The sequence below is a fragment of the Vicugna pacos genome, chromosome 22 (assembly GCF_048564905.1).
Source record: "Vicugna pacos chromosome 22, VicPac4, whole genome shotgun sequence".
NCBI lineage: Eukaryota > Metazoa > Chordata > Mammalia > Artiodactyla > Camelidae > Vicugna > Vicugna pacos.
Genome location: NC_133008.1, coordinates 28,869,553 through 28,889,799, shown reverse-complemented (window position 1 = coordinate 28,889,799; position 20,247 = coordinate 28,869,553). Strand labels below are relative to the sequence as shown.

The window sequence follows — 20,247 nt, the reverse complement described above, 5'->3', positions numbered from 1 at the left end:
TGGCGCTCCTAGCCTCCCCTACCCTCCGGCTCCCCATATGCCAGCCTCAACCAGGGTGGTACCCATGGGGTTATGGCACCCTCACAGCCGAGCTGGGCTGAGGAGTGGCAAGTGAGGCCCCGACTGGCAGCAGCGCTGGTGCTGGAACCCAGACCTCTCACTGCAGAACTGGTGCTCTCAGCCATGCTCCCTTTTCACCCCCGGAGCCAGCCTCCATGCTGCTCCTCTTGCCTGGGTTATTCTTTCCCCCTTCTCCTGGAAAGCTCCTATTCATGCTTCAGCACCCCTTTCTCTAGGAAGCCTCCCTGGACACCCAGGCTCGATCAGGTTCCTTCTCTGGGTCCCCCTCTGCCTGTGCAACCACATTACAGCCCTGGTCAGCTCAAGCTGTAACTGCCTGGCCACATGTCTGCCTTCCCCACTGGACTGTGAGACTCGGGAGGGTAGGCTGGGTCTGTCTTGGTCACCACTACAACCCCAGTGCCCAGGACAGGGCCCAGGACTCTGCAGGTAGAAGTGTTCTGGAGTCAGTCACAGGGCCTTGGCGTTATCTTCATTTGCTGTGTGACCCTGGGAAAACAGCTACCCTTCTCTGAGCCTTGGTTCCCCCATCTGCAAAATGGGGTATGAGCACTTCCTTCCGAGCCCGAATCACACAAAAGATGTTGCAACCAGGCTTGGGGCCAGGAGGAAGCTCAACAAATGCTTATCCAAACATTGAGACGAGTTGAAACCACAAAGCGGTGCCACCACACACCCACTGAAAACGGCCAAAATCCTGAACACCAACGCCACCAAATGCTGACAAGGATGTGGAGCAACAGGAACTCTCATTCATTGTTGGTGGGAATGCAAAATGGCTCAGCCGCTCTGGGAGGCAGTTTGGCGGCGCCTCACCAAACGGAACATACTCTCAGCACACGATCCAGACTCACGCTCCTTGGTATTTGCCCAAAGGTGTCAAAAACTCGTGTCCACACAAAAACCTGCACACGAATGTTTATGGCAGCCTATTCACGATTGCCAAAACCTGGAAGCCACTCAGATGTCCTTCAGTAGGTAAACGGATAAACCACTTGTGGGACATCCAGACAGTGGAATGTTATTTGGTGCTAAAGAGAAATGCGCTACCCAGCGGTTACAAGACGTGGAGGAACCTTAAATGCCCATTATGAAGAGAAGGAAGCCGATCTGGAAAGGCTATATACTGTATGATTCTAACTATAGATCATTCTGGAAAAGGCAAAACTATGGAGACAGTAAACGGGTCGGTGGCTGCCAGGGGTGGCAGGAGGAGGGTGAAGAGCCAGAGCACAGGGGATTTTTAGGGCGGTGAAACTGCCCTGTGTGATGCTACGGTGGTGGATGCCTGTCGTTCACTGTACATTTGTCCAAGCCCACAGGACATGAACGCCAAGAGAGAACCCTCATGCCAACTGTGGACTTCAGTTTATAACAATGTATCAGTATCAGTTCATCAAATGTAACGGATGTAGCATGCGAATGCCAGAGGTTAACAACAGGGGAAACAGTGAGTGCACTGGGGGAGTAAGGTGCTATCTGGGAACTCTGTACTTTCTGCTCAATTTTCCTTTCAACCTAAAACCGCTCTAAAAATATCAAGTGTATTAATTTGAAAATTTTTCGGGTAGGGAGTGCACCAACCCACGTGCACAGTGACATTTGCTACAGGGTTTTCATCGCTGCACTATTTCAAGCAGCAAGACTGGGAGGAAGGAAATGTACTTTGTTGGGGCTGACAACCCCATCACAGGAGGGAATATTATGCGGCTGTTAAAAGGCAAGAGACCATTCTTGATGGAAAGGAATCCAGGATGTAGTTATGAGGGAGTCGGATGGTCTGCCGAACAGCAGGGACAGAGGGTGTGACACCGTCTGTTTGTCTGGGGGGTGGGGACATTGCTGAGAGGGAAACAACCCAGCTGGCGACCTCTGGGGAGGCTGGGTGGCTGGCGTCTTTTCTGACCTTTCGTATGTTTTAAGTTGTGTGGCCTGAGTCTGTTTTACCTACTGAAAAAAAAACCCTGTGAAATATCTTCTAGAAAGAATGCTGTAGGGAAAACAAAATGGGCGAAATAAAAGCGTTTGGACAGGCTTTAAAAGAAGGAGGATTTGGGGGTGGGTTTAGGCGGGGCCGCGGGTCTGCCTGCCACCCCTCGTTTGGGCCGAAAGCCCTCCTGCGGCCCCCGGCGCCTGGCCCTCGCCCGGGCTCCCGCCTTTCTTGCTCTGTGTCAGGGGATGTTCGGAGCCCAGCAGCGGCCCTGGGGGTGAGACATGGGCTGGGCTGGGACCAGGCCTGATGGAGCCCTCACGGCTGGGCCGACCACCCAGCACCCCAGGAAGCCCCTGGGAGGCTTGGCTGGCGCCAGAGAGGGACCTGTGAGTGCCAGTACGTGGCTGGGGGTCCGGCCAGGCCTCTCTGGGAGTCACATCCAAGGAGGAGAGGAGGGAGGAAGTGTGGAAGGGAGCTACTGGTGGGGGAGCTCAGGGGCTGCTCTGTGCCTCAGTTTCCTCACGGGAAGTCACTTTCTGACTGGGAATGCCAGAGATGGCCTGTATGCAGAGAACTGGGGGCTCCCCTGGGTTCTGAGCTCCAGATGTTGAGCCAGAGAGGGTGAGAGAGGGCAAAGCTCTGTGCTCCACTTCCGGACCCCTGGAGTGACGACCAAGCTGGTTCTGGCTTTGAGGGCAGGCTGGGGCCCCTCATCCCCACCAGAACCCAGCCAGGAGACCTTTGGGTCTCCCTATTCCTGAGACCCCCAAACTCCCATCTATGTGGGGACCCTGTGGGCATTCAGGGCCCGGGCTCCCTCCTGGGACAGCCATTTTGGGGGGACACACACGGGCCGGGACAAGGGGAATGTTTTTAACCAGAAGCGCCTCTATGGGGAAAGCAGTGTGGGTTTCACGATATCTGGCAGGCAGCAACTCCCACGGCAAGAAATCCTGCCTGGCTTCCTGTGTCCACCTGGGAAACATGCCTGGCTTTGGCCCTTCCTGTCTCTTCAGTCACCCCCAGTCCACCCCACCCCGCCATGTGGCCTCCCAGCTGGGATGCGGGCAGTGCACGGGGCTTCTATCCTCATGGCCTTTGCATGCTCTGTTCCCTCTGGCTGGAACACCCTTCCTCCAGTCCCCCCGAACCTCCCACCCCTGCGCCGAGGCTGGTTTCTTTGGGTTCCTCCCTGACTTGCCCCAGGGAGAGAGGACCCACTGTCCCCACCACCCTGGCCTGGCCTTCACCTCACCTTGGTTTTCCCTCTGGGGCATAGTTTGTGTTTGCTCGGCTGTGCCCTCTGTTTTCCTGTTCTTCCAGACCAGACTTTGAGCTCCAGGAAGGTGGGGACCGTATCGGGCTAGTGGGCTGACGTGACCCCAGGCCCCAAACTCCCCCTGACACATGTAGGTGCTCAAGAGATACTTGTGTAAGTGAATTCTGAATCGTGACCTCAAGACTCTCACATATGGATGGTCCCTACTTGCCCTCCCACCCCCGCTTCCCACAGCCGTCTTCCCTGGGAGTGAAGTGGGAGGGACCCCACTCAGAACAGGGCTGGGCTCTGCGGTGCTCCTAGGCGGGGTGCTGACCCAGGGGTATAACGACCAGGATGTGCGCCAGGCCTTAAGGAGACACGCAGTCCACCAAACAACGCACACAATGATGACACAGGATTTAGAAGCCGACAGGTGTGATGGACAGAATCAGAGGTAAAGAGCAAGTGGGGCACGGCTGGCTGGGTAGGATGCCATTTCAATATCGTGTTAGGGAGGCCTCGGTGGGGAGGTGACACCGGAGCTGAGAACTGAGGGAGGTGAGGGGGGAGCTTAGGGGACATCTGGAGGGAGAGACAAGTCCAGGCTGAAGGCACAGTCCATGCAGAGTCCCTGGGGCAGGACTGTGCCGGGCGCGTTGGAGGAACAGCCAGGAGCCTGTGTGGCCGGAGCAGAGTGAGGAGGGAGGTAGGGAGGGCAGGGAGGGGAGGGGCAGGTGATGCAAGGCCTCGTGGGCCTCAGGGAAGACTCGGGCTTTTACCTTCAGGGAGGTGGGAGCCCTGGAGGGCCGTGGGCAGCGGGGCGGGGCCTGACTCGGGTGCTGACACTGGCTGCTTCGGGGAGGGCAGACTGGGGATCAAGGGTGGGAGCCGGCGACCAGGATGGAGGTGAGTACCCTGGTCCAGGTAGGCGATGATGGGGGCTGGAGGGAGGGAGAGGTGGGCAGATCCATTATCGATTCTGAAGGCAGACGAGCGTGAAAAGGGGTGAGAGGGCCAAGGACCAGCCCCCTAGGTCCCGCAGGGGCAAATGCCCACCCTCCTCCAGAGGCTCGTGCGTCCTCCCCAACCCCCAAACCCACGTCCAATGTAACTTTTAAAAGGCATTTGCGGGGGTATAGTTTTGCTTTTAAAATCACTTGGCCGCAAGAACATTTCCCTTGTCCCACTGGGAAACCTTCCAGAGGCAGTTTACAACGTTCTTCCCCAACAACAGCTGATAGCAGTAACAGTAATACTAGTGGTAATGATAAAAGGACTCAAGCTGAGTGGCTGCTGTGAGCCAGGCCCTGCGAGGTCACCTCCGGGGCCTCGTTCCCTCTCATCTGTCAAACAGGACCACCTGAATGGCTCACTCTTTGGGCTGCGGGGAGGGTTGGATGAGCTGCAGAAACAAGAACAAGGCCGCGTGGACCGCAGGGCCCTGCTGACGGCGGGGAAAGGCCGGAAGCTTTGTCCTCTGGTCTCACTGGGACGGCTCCTTTTCTCACACCCGGCCTGGCCTGGACGGCTGGGTCAGTCCTTGCGGCCTCATCCCCGCTGGCAAGTGTCTGTAGGGCTGGGGCCCTCGGGGAGGTGCCCACTGCCCCCAGCCCTTCCCAGCTCACCTGTGCCCCCTCACCCCCCCAATTCCAGGCCTTTGCTCCTGCTTTGCCCTCTGGCTGGGACGCCTGCCTCCGTCATGCACATCTGGAAAGACCTCTTCATTCCCGGGTCCTCACTACTCCACCTCGTCCAGGAAGCCCTCCTGCCCCTCCAAGGAGGCGCCGGCTCCCTGAGTCCCTCCCTCTCTTCCAGTCCAGACTGCTTGGGGCAGGGAACAGCTTCATCAAGGCAGGGCGTGGGGGTAGACAACACTGGAAGGATCCTTCTCTGCCCTCTGTGGGGGCTGCTGTGGCAGGAGGTGGGGTTCAGGCAGAAGGGTGGGAGGGGATTGGATCCTCTGGACAGGGGCGGTCCCCACGGGGCCTGCTTATGGGGATGATGTCAGTCCCTTACAGCCTAGTAAATGTTTATGGGCAAGGGGGCCTCGGTTTGGGGCTCCCTGGAGACCAGGAGGCAGCTGCTCCCTCCTGCCCCATTTTGGGGGGCCTGGGCTGCTGGTGGGGGGCCTGGCAGACCTGCTCCAACACTGGCCGCCAGCCCGCAGAGGGCTGGGTGGGCGGCAGCACGGCCCAGGTCTGAGCCGGCAAGAGGGGAAACCGAGGCTGGGAGGCATGAGGGCTGGCTGGCTGTGTCCTCCTCCCCTCTCTGGGCCCCAAATCCGGTGCAGGGTCTGGGCTTTGGGAGAGCCGGGGGCTGAAGAAGGGTGTGCGGGAGGGGGAGGCCCAGGCGCATCTGGTTCTGGAAGCTACTGCCGTGCGGGGCATTGAATAGGCCCCCGGCTCAGTCCTCAGCATCCTTGATGACGCTCATCGGTCCTACTTAGAGCAATGGGTCCGACTCTGAGCATCTGGCACCCCTGCTCCCCTGGCTGCGGCAGGTGGGCCAGATGCGGAGGGAGGGGCCAGCGGATGGAGCGGGAGGCAGAGATGGAACTCAGCTCCTCTGAGGACACTGAAGGGCCACAGGGCCGAGGACCTGGGGGTGACTGGCCATGGTTCTGAGCGTGGTGGGCTCTGCCCTCTGCCGGCCACCACGGAGACAGACTAGGCAGGTGAGAGCAGGGGACCCCACCCCCCGGAAAGGCATGGAAGGGGCGCTTCCCTGGGGCAAAGTCATCTTCCCTTTTGGGGAACACCTCTGAGGGAGGGACCGTCATACCCACTTGCCAGGTGGGGAACGGGGACAGAGCCAGGGAAGAACCGAGTACTGGGACTCAAATGCAGGTCCGGGAGCCCAGAGCCCTCTGTAAGGGCTCAGACGGCCCCCTGGGCCCTCCCCTCCCAGCCCAGGGGCCGGGGCATCTCCAGCCTCTCTCAGGGGCTCCAAGTCCGGGCACAGGCACCGAGGCCTGGGCATTAGCCCGAGCAGGCACCCACTCCCGGGAGGACGTGCTGGGCGGGGGCCGTGAGGAGCCAGCGGGGCGAGGCCAGCCCAGCACGCCGGGACTCTGCTCTGCCCACGTGTAGCCTCAGAGGCTTAACACCAGGGTTAGTTACCACCTGGGGTGGACAGAGGAGGAAAGCAAGGCTCCGAACTTGGCTTTCAACCATGTCCAGGCCCCTAGGGCAGGCTCGAGAGACAAAGGAAACAGGACAGGGCCAGACACTGGCGAGGGGGCGTGTGAGGGCTGCAGCCAGACCACCTGTAGCGCCCAGATTCCCCACCAGGACCCAATCCTGCCCTTGCCCAGCCCTTCTCCCTAGGGTGGGGCCCGGGAGAACCCTAATTTATGGCCCACTGAGGCGTGCTGGAACATGCCGGGCCTTCCCTGCTGGCTGCCAGGACGGACAGAGCCAGTTCTGCAGAAGGCCCGGGGGCCGGGCCGCGCCAGAATTCCGGGGTGGCCTAAATCACTGCGCCTGACTCGACGCCCTCCTTTCAATGCCACTGTGGGCCCCTGCCCGGCAGGCTCCTGGTGGCCTGTCACCCACCTGTCATATGGGGATGTGGCTCTGGGGCCAGGCCATCCGTGCCTCTACGCTCCAACGCCCAGGAATTCGGAAGTGAGCCGTGTGTGGGGCCTGGGCGTGTTTCCCACATGTTGTTGGCTTTGGGGGGAGGCCCAGAGAGGGACCTGCACGGGGGCTGTAGGAAGGGCTGTGGGTCACGGGGCCCAGCTTGCCGGACAACCGGCTGGCCACCTGCAGGCTCCTGCCCGCCAACGGAAGTGGCTGTGGCCCGGCGACCCCTGCCTGATGCCCGGCTGGCGCCACCGGCCCTGTCGGGCACAGACCCAGATGCCTTATCTCCCACTCCCGTCCTCGTCTGCCCGAGCCTCCCTGGTGCCGGCCTGAACCCCAGCCCTCTCTGGCAGGGCTTCGCCCTGGAGAAGGAGGGGAAGGGGAGGAAGACTCACACAGACAGACACAGAATTTATTTTCAGACGAACTTCAACCTGCCCAATGTCCTGGGGAGGCAGCGGGGCTCACACCTTGGGCTCTGCGAACACCTTCCAGCCCTCCATCTGGCCCATCTTGACCAGGGCAGCCATGATGCCCATGTACGCGCAGCTGGCAGCTCCAATCCCGAAGCTGTGGGCTGCGAGAGCGGGAGAGGTGGCATCAGGTACGTGGTGGGGCTTGCCCATGCCCGTCCCAGGAGCCGGGCTGTGACCCTGAGAGGACGGCCCTCCCTCCAAGAGTGGGCCACTGGCACGATGGACTCCTCGGGGACTGAGTCCCCGGACCCTCCAACTGAAGATGTGTGTGGAGACGGAGGTAGGCTGTTGCGTCCAGCAGGGGTCACGGGTGACATGTGGTGGGTCCCAGCCCGGGTCTGCCCTGTGGGCCACGAAGCAAAGCAAAGAGCGCAGGATGCCCGCTGAGGAGAGCCGCCACAGAGGGTGCGGGGCTCACACCCCACCGCAGACGCAGGGGCATGTGCCAAACCCAGACCTCAGCCCAGGTCTCGGAGCAAAGGCCAGGACAGCGCAAGCCTTCCTCCCCAGCGCCCTCCCAGGGGCCGCAGTGCTTTGTCTGCATGGCCTCCTTTCCTCCCGCCGCGGCCCGAGGCTGTGGGAGGCGGGAAGAGCGGTGTCTGCTTCCTATTCCCTGCGGCTCCGTTGTGCCAGGCTGGCCCGGGGGCCCCGCCCTGCCTCCCATCAGGGTGGCATCCTTCCGCTGGTTCCTGGGTGACCCGGGACCACCTGATCCCCGCTCTGAGCCTCAGTCCCTGCACGTGTAAAGTGGGGGTGGTGGGAGCAGCTCCCCAACAGGCTGTGCAGTCAGTCAACTAGCACCGCCATCCCTGTGCTCAGGGGCTGGTGGCGGAAGCAGGCAGTGACCTCGTGTTCTCTGACAAGGCACAGCAGACAGAGAGATCAGAAGTGAGGGCAGACTGCACATCGGAGGGTAAGGAGGGGGAGAGGGAGCTGTGATGACGCCGAGGGGAGGGCGTTCAGGCAGGGACACAGCTTGTGCAAAGGCCCTGGCATGTTGGAGGAACAGCGAGGAGGCCGTGTGGCTGGAATGGAGAGAGTGAGGAGGACAGAGGGAGGAAGCGAGGGCAAGGAGAGGACGGGACAGGTCGTGCACGACCCTGGGGGCCACGCTGAGTGTCACGGAGCCACGGGCGCGCAGGAGGTGCTTAGATGGCGGCTGTTAGTACTGTCAAACTGGCTGGGGGCCGAGGTTCAAAAGCACTGGGAGCTTTCAGGACAACTGTCTTCCCCTCTGCTGGGGTGAGCATTCTGCACACCTGGCCCCTCCTGGTCCCCAGTCTGGGAGAGAATGGAGAGGGAGGAGGGTCAGCAGAGTCAGGGGTGGGGGTTCACTCACTGCGCGCTCCCAGGGTCAAGCCTCCGGCGCAGCCTCCGATGAAATAGTTCAGAGGGTCATCGGGCTTCTCTCGGACCTGGGCGCTGATGCAGGAAGTGAGGCCGAATATGGCACCGATGGCGGCTGCAGGGGCAGAAGAGTCTGAGTCAGGGGCCCAGAGGGGCGTTGATGACCAGATCGGTGCCAGGAGGACCCCCAAGAAGCCGAGAGGCCCGCAGGCCCGCTCACCTGCGGTGAATGTGTGCCGCCCTGTCCTCGCCACTCCCTCCAGGAAGGAGCCCGGGGGCCAGAGTGCGATGCTGTAGGCAGAGACCATCAGGCCTACAGGACAAGAGGGGTCAAGCGGGTCAGACCTGGGCCTCCAGCAGCAGCCCAGCAGGGGGAGGCCCCTCTGCCATCCTACACGCCAGCTCCCTTCGTCCCCACGGCACCCACCACGACAGCTCCCAGCACCACCCCTTGGCCAGGGAGGGACTGTTACAGGGCTCACCCAGGGTCCCACAGCTGCTGAGCTGGGACTCGAACCTGGCTCTCCTGCTCCAAGGCCTGAGCCCTTACCCTCACTCCAAGCCACCAGGCCTGACCGATGCTAGCTCCTGCAGAACACTGCCTGCGTCACCGTGTCTGGCCCTCCGCCGGGCAGCAGCCCAGCACACGGCAGACACAAGGATGAGCCTGGGGCCTTGGCGGCTGGGCTGGCAATCTGGTCCCCCTCCCATCAAAGGTTCCATTCTGCTGTGGGGCCCAGGGCTCCTTGGCAGAGGCTGGCTTCCGGGGCTGCCAATGCCTCCCCCTCATGGCGGCTGGGCCCCCTCTGGGTGGGCAGCTCAGCCTGGGCTCGTCCCTCACACCTGGCTGGCTTGGCTGGCCACCCTGGTCAGCTTTTCTGACTCTGCTGTCGCCCTGGCTGCCCTGCCCCTGATGTTGGCTTTTACGCGTGAGGGGCTCTGGTTGAGGAGGCGGTACCTGGAGCCAAGTGCCGGGTGGGTGGCAAGGATCAATGTTCTGCCCTGGGGCATCCTGAGTGAACGCTGACCTGGGCCAGTGTGTGGGTTTGGGGAGAGGCTGGGGCACTCTCGGGCGGCTTCCCCAACGAGACCCTCCTTGGTGGACAGGTAGACCAAACCCACTTGGCTGGTTCTTTGCCACCAGGACAGCCCAACACAGGGCTCTCCACCCGCCAGCTGACCCTGCTCAGGGCAGACAACCACTCCCCTCCTTACAGACCCTCAGTGTGGCCCAGTTGCCAGCAGAGACCCCTGGGACTAGCCCATCCCAGATAAAACAGAAGTGGCATCTGCCAGGCGGCTAGGGCTCCCACCACCCCATCCACCCCCTCAGGGCCCAGGGGGCTCAGTCTCCTCTTATCTGTCACTTGGCAGGAGGGGAGGGGCCCTCAGACATGCATAGCGACTTGCCCAACGTCACCGGCAGAGCAGCTTGGAAGCCAGGTGGGTCTGACCCAAAGGCCAAGTGCTACCCTTCAGTGGTGCCCAGGGACACAGGCCCCACCCAGTCCCCAAGACTCTATCTTCTATTGCCTGCAGGCCCCCAGATGACCTTCCCAGCTGAGCAGTGTCCCCCCAGCCTTGGCTGGGGTTCATCTTCAGAGCAACCCTGAGGACGGCCAAGATAGCCCTCGCCACTTCACAGATGGGGAAACTGAGGCCCAGGGATGAGGGGGAAGGAGCCATATACACGGACGGCTCCCATGGGCAAGGCGCCCATCTGGGAACCCTGCAGACCTCATTTCTCCCAATCCCACGATGAACCCTAGGGTCCCTGCTCACCCTCAGAGGGGCTGAAGGCTGGGAAGAGGGTAGTAGGCTGGAGTCTGCTCTGGGGCTCCCCACCTCCCGCGCCTAGCAAGCTCCCATCCTCAATCTCTCACACATGCCCCCACCCAGCTTGTAAAGAGACTTAAGTAGAAGGGGCTTCCTGTCCCGCCTGGACCTGGTGAGGCGTGATCTCCAGAGCTGGGCCAGGAACGAGGGAGCCACTGACAAGACTCAGCAGTGGTCCCTGAGCCCAGTCACGCAGCAAGCCCTGGGGGAACCTCATCCACCTCACCCACACACGCCTGCTGTCCTGGCCAAGGGACGCTCGGTTCGCAGGCCACGCTGGACGGAGAGAGGGCCGCCACCATCCCACATCCCCTCACGAGTCCTCTAACTGGGAGTGGATGATCTGGAAGCCCCGGACTATCTCTGGGTCCAGGACTGTCCCCCCCAACCCCCAGCTCTCCTCCAGCAACCATTCAGTAAGTGATGCCCACCTCTGCTCCAGGAGCCCACCTGACACCTCTGGCGCCACAGCCTCCCTCCCAGCACGTAAGGGTCTCAAACAGGCCCCCTTCAACCCCTGAGAAGAATCCCCCCAGCCTCTCCACTTGCTCCTGGCTCCCCACTGGCTTCCTGAAGTAACCTGCAGACACAGTGTACATTCATTCATTCACAAACAGTAACTGTGTGCCCACATTCACTCATTCATTTGTTCAAAGGCACTCATTCATTCTAGTTACTATGTGCTGGGCTCCTCTAGAGTCCAGCCCCCTGCCCTCCAGGGGCTCATTGTCTCAGAGGAGTTCTCTGGGGTGAGGACCAGGGGAGGCAGGGGAGGGAGGAGGGGAAGGGAGGGGAGGATCCAGGAGAACCGTTTAAACCAGGTCTGGTAAGTTGAGTAGAGCTGGCCGGTGAGAAAATGCTGGTGGGGAAAGTGAGCAACACACTTGAAGACCCCTGGGGCGCAGCCGGGCTCACGGAAGCCAGTGACCACCCTCAAATCTGAGTCTCTCCATGACTGCCCGAGACAGCACCTCTGTCCAAGGTTCCCACCCACATCTGCTCACACACCCTCCAATGAGCCCCCACCTAGAGACTCCTCGTTCACTCGGCAGTACGCCACTCCTGGGACGCGCTGTCTTCCCCAGTGGCCCCTCAATGGGGTGTGCATCTGTGAGTGTGCACGTGTGCTCCCCCTCACAAACGCCAACCTTATGTCCTTCTCAGTTTCGACATCCCCTAAACCCTTCACTACTCCAAATCTCCCTGCAGGCCCTACACGCCTCACAGGTGACGTCCTCCTGCTTTAATCTCCCCTGAGACGCCACCAGGACCCCCCATCAAGTTCTGTGGGGCGCTCCCCAATGTCAGCGTCCTACAGTATGAATCCACCAGAATGACATACTCCGACAGTGACCTCTCCACACACACTGCCCAGCCCTCCAGGGCTCTTGAAGTGCCCCCAGAGAAGTGCCCCTGACCATCCTAACAAAATGTTATTCCAGTAGATTGCACATAACCCATTCCCTGGGACTTCCCCTTCAGCTCGCTCCTGAAGACCCTTCATATGGACCCTGGAGGCACATTTCTTGCCCCAGTAACCCACAGGAGCAGATTAGCAGGCCTGGATTCGCAGCCCTGGCTCCAAAAGGCCCCTGGGGAGTGAATACACCTCCCTAATTTTGTTTCTGCCTCTGAGAAATAGAGATGGTAATCCTGGATCTCACTAAAGATGCAGAAAATGACAGGGATGATTAGGTCTACCTGAATGCAAATGCTGCCCAGTGTAGACTCAACTTCTGCCAGGCCCTGCTTCAGGAGCTGGAGACACAGAGGTGGCTGAAACCATCATATCTACGCCTCAGGCTGAGACTGGAAAGGAGCCTGGAAGAGGCGAGACCCTGGGGTCTCCCCTGCAGGAGAATGCCAGGGCTGTGGGTCCCCACACACCCTTCAAGGCTACCCTTATAATAGCTGCTGACCCACTTCACCTATCGTTTCCTCAGCACTCCTACCACCCCTCTGGTGGCCCCAATAAAAGCTTCAGATGTCTCTGACCACCCAGCTCTCCTGGACCCTAAGAAGACTTCACCCTACTCCAACACCTTCTCAAATGTCTCCCCTCAGACACCTCAAAAATAACCCATAATCCTTCCAAATAATCTCAAGTCACCCAGTTGGGAAATCTCAGAATCTTCCAGCTCCTGCGACCTCAATAATGGCCTTGCCCTACTCAACCACTTCCCCAGAGCCTGGTGAGTGCTTCAATAATAAGCTCCACATCCCAGCACCCAGAGATTTTGATGACCTCATTGACCAGCTTGTCACATGGACGACGACCTCCCAGGGCCCCTCCCCCAACCGGCCAGACCCCCCCCCCAACGTCTATCTCACACAAGAGTTCCCCGTGGTGGCCCCAGACACCCCGACGACGACCACGTATCACTCCACGAGATTCTCAGCCCCATGGGACCCCCTCGGACAGCTCCCAGGGACCCCATGATCTCTCTGCGCCTTCTGAGTTAGTCCGTCATCCCTACAAAGCTTATCTTGCACAAGAGCCCCCCAGCATCCCAAGGCCGCCCCAGACACTCCGACGAAAACCATATGCCACCCTGAAAGATCCGCAGCCCCTCCGGGACGTCCGCGGGCAGCCCCCAGTGACCCGACGACCTCCTGGCGCCCTCAGCCCTCTGAACCCGGCCGGCGCTCACCAGCGGCACCACCGATACTGGTGCTGGCGTAGGCTTTGCGGTGGCACTCGGTGCCTTCGGGGATGTCCAAGTACTGGTGAAGAACCGTCTTACGCATGACCGCGCACCCCAAGTCCCGCACTGCAAGACCCGCCGGCTCCCAAAGCCCAAGGGCAGATGCCGCTCGCTCTCGCGAGACTTCCTGGGCGGCGCGCGCAGCCTCCCGAGAGGGCGGGCCGGCAACAAGCGAGCAACTTTATTGGGCGCCGCGGACGTGGACACGGCTTCGCTCAGGCGCTGGGGTCGGCTGGCATAAAGGAAGAGTGCTTGCACCCCTGGCCGACTTCTGGAGGGGAAAACTGAGTGCAAACAGGATCAGTAAAGACAGGTGTCGCTAGTTCCAGTTCAGAAAGTCCTGGGTCAGGAATGGTTTGAGTCCCAGGTGTAGGGCCTAAGTAGGGGCGGGACTATCAAAGATACTAGGCCAATCCACAGGCACGACATTGTACGAGAGCGCGCCCAAGTGATAGGAGCGAGACGACGTTATGGGGCGGGACATGGGGAATGTGGCCACTCCCAGCACCAGAATCTGTGGGGAGGCGTGATCACGCCCTACGGCCCGTCTTAAACAGTAGTCTGAACAGCGTGTGACTATTTAGGGGCGTGGCCAGGCTCAAGGGCTTGACGCGAAAGCGTCCAATCCCAGTGCTAGGATTCTTAGCGGCACGTAGTCTGTGCCCAGTTTGTGGCTAGTCCAACCCCTGGGCGGGGTGCAGAATGCTCTAGGCTGGGTGTGGCCAGACCCGAAACATAATCTGAAGGGGAATTTGACCAATCCGGAGTTGTATAGTTGTCTGAGAGGCGTGGACGTGGCCAATGGCGAGAAGCGCAGCCGGTTCCGGGGGGCTTGGTCAGGCTTGTGGGCTCTGACCAACAGGGCGCGTTAGCTTCTGAGTAGGGCGGGGCCTGTCTCAAGGAGTGACCATTCCTGTTGCCAGAGTCTGAACTGGGGCGCCACCAGAGGACCGGGCCAATCTGGGGCGTGGTTTGTCAAGACCTTGGCCAATCTTGGAATTAGGCCGGGCTCAGGGGCGGTGTCTCGAGTTGCCGGAACCAGTGAGGGTGTTTGGGTTTGAGGAAGGCGCGACCTAGTCCTGGGGGCGGAGCCTGATTCAGGGGGCGTGGTTGAGGGTGGTTCCGGGCCGCCCGTGGGCGTGGCCGGGCCTGGACTGCGGCTGGGGCCATGTCAGCGCCGCCGCCCCTGCAGATCCGCGAGGCGAACGCACACCTGGCGGCAGTGCACCGGCATGCGGCGGAGCTGGAGGTGCGACTGGACGCGGCGGAGCGCACGGTGCGCGCCCAGGCGGAGCGCCTGGCCCGCCACGACCAGCAGCTGCGCGCCGCCTTGGACGAGCTGGGCCGCGCCAAGGACCGGTGAGGCTCGGGGCCGGCCAAGTTGACTTCTCGGAGGAAGTGGGCAGAGGTGGAGCCGAGATTGGAAAGGAGGACCGGCAGGGGAAACCGTGTGCATTCTCGTGGAGCTGTACTATTGGTGGGATTGAAAAAACAAACACAATACTTGAATTAGTCGTCAGTATGTGAAGTTGAGAGTTGTCACACAAACGTGGGTATCTAACTTAAACAGGGGCCATTTTGATCACTAGGCAAAATCAGCTGGTCCTGAGTGATGCAGGGACCCCACCAACCACCTGCTATTGGAGCCATGGCAGGTTCTTGAGGAGGGGAGGATGGGATCATATCAGCAGTTTTGAAGAGTCCCTCTAGAAGGGTTAAAAGAGATGAGACAAGTACCTAGGGAGGAAGGAGGCGCTAAGGACTGGGTGGGAAGTAATTCAGAGCTTGTTGGATTCCTTACATCTTCACTGAGCACCTACTATGTGCCAGGCACTGTGCTCGGTATTAGGGCACATCTGTAAGACCTATGCAGCCCTGCCCTCAGGCAGACACACTGCTAGGCACTTACAGTCTGGGTGATCGGGGTTCTGATGGAGGGCCACACGACTCTGAGGGGGCCTGGCGAAGGCTTCCTGGAGGAACCGCTGTCTAAGGTGAACAACAGGAAAGGATGTAGTGGGGAAAGGGAACTGCAGGAAGAGCTAGAGGGATGGATGAGGGAGTGTGTTAGTCGGCTGAGGTTGTCGTTATATAATACCGTGGACTGGGGACTTAAACAGCAGCAAATTATTTCTCACAGTTTTGGAGGCTGGGAAGTCCAGGATCAAGATGCTGACGGACTCAGCTCTTGGGAAAGGTCCTCTTCCTGGCTTGCAGATGGTCATCTTCTGTGTCCTCACATGGCACAGAGAGAGCACGCTCTCTGGTGTCTCTTATAAGGAAATCCTCACGACCTCATCTAAACTTTACCTCTCAAGGCCCCATCTCCAAATACTATGACATCGAAGGGGTAGGGATTTAACACATCAATCTGGGAACGCGAGGACACAGACATTCGGTCCATGGCAAGGGGAGGGATGCTTTATCCTGACGGGGATGGAGGTTGGGGGCAGGGGGACAAGGACCTCTGGTTCTAACTGCCCCATCTTGCCTTCCTGCCAGTGAGATTGCGGCTCTCCAGGAGCAGCTGCTGACCTCCGAGGCTGCTGTCCAGAGCCTGCAGGCAGCTGTGCGCCAGAGGGACAAGCTCATTGGGCAGCTGCAGCCCCGGGCTGAGCTCCTGCAGGACATCTGCCGCCGCCGGCCACCCTTGGCTGGGCTGCTGGCCTCCCTGGCTGAGGCCGAGCGCCTGGGGCCTTTGCCGGCCAGTGACCCTGGCCACCCACTCCCTGGTGGGCCCAGCTCACCCCTTGCCAACAGTACTGGGGAGGAAGAGGACAGGGACCACCTCCAGCCTGTGGTGTTTGGGACCACTGTGTGAGTCCCAGAGCAGATTCCAGAATGGAGAAAGAGGGCCGTGATGGGGACTTTTTCCACTACCATGGGCATCCTTGGGTGTCACCAGTATCCCAGAGAGGACCTGGTGACAGAGCCATAATCCTGTCCAGGCACCAGAGCCTGCTATAGTCACAGGTTTCAAATGAGTGGCCTGCAGGCCAAATGTGGATGCTTAGCCCGGACAGAAGTTTTTTTTTAAAAACCAAAACTTTGAATCAATCACTCTTGTTGAAAAACTGGCAGCGCTTAAGCAAAAATCTGGATTTCTGGCTTCAGACTGGACTGTGCCTGCCTGGATTGGAGTCCAGGGCACCCTCTTTAGCCAGAGTGTGAGTTTCTTGGCCCCCTTATCTCTTAGGGCCAGATGTCTGGCTGCTGAAGCATCTGTCTGCGACCTCTCTTTCTCCAGTGGAGGCAGATGGCATCAAGTTCCACATCATTTGAGGTTTTCTCCCCCACCCCCTGTTGCCTTGAGTCTTGTTCCTTCTGAAGCTCTCCCCATCCTAAATCTTTTTCTAGCTCTTCATCCCAGCCCAGAATTGGGACTCTCAAGCCTCAGGCCATTTTTCAGGTTGTATGAAGACAAACTTTAAATTCTAGGTATTTTTTCCCCTAATTCTGTCCTTCCCTTAGTCCAGGGAAGAGTGTGCACACAGGATACGTTGAGATGCTGGCTTTGCTGCCCAGGCAAACTTTGGGCATCCTGTAAAGCTTTCTCCGATAGCGTCCTGCCTCAGGGCCTTTACACAGGCTGTTCTCTCCTCCAAGAATGCTTGGCCCCAGATGTCACATGACTGGCTCCTGGTTACTCAGGTCTTTGCACAAATGTCACCTCTGAGGCCTTCCCTCAATCACCTTATCTGAAGTAATCCTTCCCCACTCCCCTCCCACTGCCCCATTTCCTTTATGTAGCTTCTTACCATCAGACTGTAAGCTCCATGAGGACAGAGACTTTGTTGTTTGTCACCAGCACCTGGCACACCCTGGGACCTCAGTGGGAACAGGATGGGTCTAGGGGCCCTGCAGGGAGCCAGGGGTCCTAGCACATCTGAGATCCTCCCCTACACACCCCAGCCAGTGCAGCTTTTGTAGCAGTAACTGGCTTATTTTTTACATTCCCTAGAGAATCTATTTTTTAACTCCTTATCTCTACTCTGCCCTTCTTGGCCTGAGACATTTGGGGCACTTTGCTTTTATCAAACCAGGGAACCCTGTGCCCTCTGCCCAGCCCAAGTGCCCAGCCTGGTACCAGGACAGCTGTCTCCTGGTCTCCTGAACTCAGGGAATTGTCCCACCAGGAACCGCTGTGGGGCACAGCCCCCTCAGAGCCCAGAGCGCAGCGTCCATCCCGGGCCCCAAGGAGGGCGCCGCCTGCTGTCTAACAGGGACCCCTCAGCATGGTTAACAATGGCCCAGATTTCTCCTCGGGATGAATAAGGATTGGGGCGTGTTGCAGTTTGTACGAGGGGAAGGCAGGCTGGGGCCTGTCTGAGCTCAAGAATAAACCAAATGATTTCCTGGCCTTGGTTGTTCCTTTCTTCCTGGTGCAGGGGCTGCAGGTGGTCCCTGTGCAGTTCCTGGTCCAGGTTGGGGCCCTGCTGGGTGGGAAGACATGAGTTACAGTCCCGGGAGGTTGTGCAAGGCACCCTACTTGCCAGCATACCGTGTATCTGGTCTCCTCAGCCACCCATGGACACAGGCACTGCCCCATTTTACAGCTGTGGAAAGTGAGGCCTGGAGAGGTAAAGTGAAAGGCCCCAGGGTTGGGAGGGCCCCAGCCACTTCCAGTTTTTTATTGTGGAAGTTCTGATTCTCTTAAAGATGCGGAGATGCCAAAACAGAGCTATCATTATTGTGGTTACATCTTTACAGTTTTCTATAGAAAAACAGTTTGACATTTGTAATCCTCATAAAAATAACACAATGGACTATTTCTTTGCCTACCCAAAGAATTTTGGACTGCAGCAAGCCACAAGAATTTCTGCAGTAGAAAGTCACTGCAGTTTCTCATAAAAACGATGGTGCTGCATCAGCTGTGGCTGGAATCACAGTGCCTGTCACACGTGAGCCACAGCTTGGATTCTGACTGCAGCAGCAATTTTTGACACCGCCATTGTGCCATGTCCAAGTCCAAAGTTTGAAAAGCCTCTGATGAGCTCTGGGTCTCTGGGTGGTGGGTCCCCCAACAGGGCCCACGTTTTAAGTCCTGGAAATCCAGCATCATTTGTGATCCTGCCTGTTGGTGGAGCGCTCTCAGTTGGCAAAGATGTCCAAAGTCCCCATCGCAGGCGCTCTGGGATGGCGGCCTTGGTTCCTCTCGGGTTATGTGTGTCGGGGGGTCAGGGCCGCTTCTCTGTCCAAGACCGCAGCCCCTGGCTCTGCTGCTTGTTACTCACCAAGTGACGTTCTGAGAACTAGAAACCAACCACCAAAACACTCATATTGACAAAAATACCAGGAATTACTCTGTCCAACTCAGCGCTGAGTCTGGAGGGCCCAGCTGTTTCAGCTCAGCCAGCACTGGTCTCAGCACCTCCTGCTGGACGTGGGCCTGGGCCACCTCAAGCCCTTTAAACTCGGATCCCTCAGCAGCTTTGGCTGCTGCCCTGTGAAGAGCAGGGAACTGGTGAAGCCCAGAGAGGGGAGGGGACCTGCCCCAGGTCACACAGGAATTGGGCCTTGCCTCCCTCCATCCAGGACAGTGGTTCCTACAGGGCTGTAGCCCAACCCTCCTCCCTGTGGCTAGGACATGACTGTCCTCCCCCGCTCCCCCCCCACTCCTAGTCCGGGTCTGGCTCTATCCCAGGCCTGGGGGTGACTGAGCAGGACAGTAGGTGGGCAGAGGTAGCAGCAAGAGCAGTGCCCTGTCCCTCTTGGCCTGCCATACACCCCCAGAGGGCTGTGCCTAGGGCCAAGAGGCCCTGGCACAGAGAGTGTTACAGCTGGGGCCCCTCCCAGTCTCCAGGGCACTGTCCCTTAGCAACAGTCCTGCTGGGCAGGACGCACTGCCAGCGTTGGGCAGAGAGGCCATCTGGAGGACTCCAGGACAGACAAAGGCCAGGTGAGTGAGCAGGGGCAGCTGGCCAGGGTGGGCTGGCAGCACCGGCCCAGAGCCTGGCTGGCTGAGCAGAAGGCCCCTGGATCTCTCTCCCACTCAGCTGCCCAGAGATCATGGATGCTGTGGACGCCACCATGGAGAAACTCCGGGCACAGTGTCTGTCCCGAGGGGCCTCGGGCATCCAGGGTCTGGCCAAGTGAGCTGTCCCCTCACACCTTCCTGACCCCCCAGGCCCACAGACTGCTTTCTAACTGTGCCCCCGCCCCCCAGGTTTTTCCGCCGCCTGGACCGGGATGGGAGCCGATCCCTGGATGCGGGGGAGCTCCAGCGGGGCCTGGTTGAGCTGGGGCTGGCGCTGGACACGGTGGAGGCGGAGGGTGTGTGCAGGCGCTGGGACCGTGATGGCAGCGGGACGCTGGACCTGGAGGAGTTCCTGCGGGCGCTGCGGGTGAGGCTGGGCTGCGTGATCACAGCCAAGTCCCTTCACCCTGCCACCCGGGGTGCCGAGCTCTTGTGGGCTTATCTGTGGCAGCGCTGAGCCTCTGGCAGCCGCCCGAGCTCTGCACCCCCGGTCACCACTTCCCCCTTCCCAGCCCCCCACGTCCCAGGCCCGGGAGGCAGTCATCACAGCTGCATTTGCCAAGCTGGACCGCAGCGGGGATGGCGTGGTGACGGTGGATGACCTGCGGGGGGTGTACAGCGGCCGCGCTCACCCCAAGGTGCGGAGTGGGCAGTGGACGGAGGAGGAGGTGCTCCGCCGCTTCTTGGACAACTTCGACTCCTCTGAGAAGGACGGGCAGGTGGGTGCCTGGAGGACCGCCCCTGCCCAAACCACAGGTCCCCTCTTACGGCCTGTCTGCCCCCAGGTCACGCTGGCCGAGTTCCAGGACTACTACAGCGGCGTGAGTGCCTCTGTGGACACGGATGAGGAGTTCGTGGCCATGATGACCAGTGCCTGGCGGCTGTGAGCAACATGCACTTCCTCAGCTCGCCCCACCATAGCATAGGACCCCCCCCCCACCAAAACCCCTGAGCCAGGGACCCTCTCACCTGGGGTTTGAGCTGAGCAGCCCCCGGCTGGGGGATGGAGGGGAGTGTGGGAGGCCGCAGAACTGGCTGGACTAGGTC

The 20,247-nt window shown here is 59.7% G+C and overlaps 4 protein-coding genes across 14 annotated transcripts in view; 2 read left to right on the top strand and 2 right to left on the bottom strand.

The window, feature by feature from the left end:
• Positions 1 to 7,257: 7,257 nt before the first annotated feature.
• On the bottom strand, positions 7,258 to 13,343 carry NDUFA11 (NADH:ubiquinone oxidoreductase subunit A11). The gene is made up of 4 exons (XM_072947026.1): positions 13,170 to 13,343; positions 8,903 to 8,995; positions 8,675 to 8,797; positions 7,258 to 7,436 (listed from the first exon to the last, which is right to left on the bottom strand). Exons 1-4 carry the CDS (start codon positions 13,264 to 13,266, stop codon positions 7,324 to 7,326), a joined length of 426 nt encoding a protein of 141 aa, XP_072803127.1. The 5' UTR covers positions 13,267 to 13,343; the 3' UTR covers positions 7,258 to 7,323.
• A 771-nt stretch (positions 13,344 to 14,114) lies between these two features.
• Positions 14,115 to 17,583, top strand: VMAC (vimentin type intermediate filament associated coiled-coil protein). Its single transcript, XM_015240911.3, has 2 exons — positions 14,115 to 14,582; positions 15,726 to 17,583. The coding sequence occupies exons 1-2, from the start codon at positions 14,392 to 14,394 to the stop codon at positions 16,042 to 16,044; spliced, it is 510 nt and encodes a 169-aa protein (XP_015096397.2). The 5' UTR covers positions 14,115 to 14,391; the 3' UTR covers positions 16,045 to 17,583.
• Positions 17,584 to 17,824: 241 nt separating this feature from the next.
• The window catches only part of RANBP3 (RAN binding protein 3), a 54,158-nt gene continuing 51,735 nt past the window's right edge, over positions 17,825 to 20,247 (bottom strand). For all 11 annotated transcript variants that reach the window (XM_072947866.1, XM_072947867.1, XM_072947868.1 and 8 more), the window contains one exon: positions 17,825 to 18,475. The gene's annotated coding sequence lies outside the window, so the exon portion shown is untranslated. The remainder of the gene's footprint in view (positions 18,476 to 20,247) is intronic.
• Positions 19,226 to 20,195, top strand: CAPS (calcyphosine). The gene is made up of 4 exons (XM_006206362.4): positions 19,226 to 19,315; positions 19,390 to 19,567; positions 19,713 to 19,919; positions 19,986 to 20,195. The coding sequence occupies exons 1-4, from the start codon at positions 19,233 to 19,235 to the stop codon at positions 20,085 to 20,087; spliced, it is 570 nt and encodes a 189-aa protein (XP_006206424.1). The 5' UTR covers positions 19,226 to 19,232; the 3' UTR covers positions 20,088 to 20,195.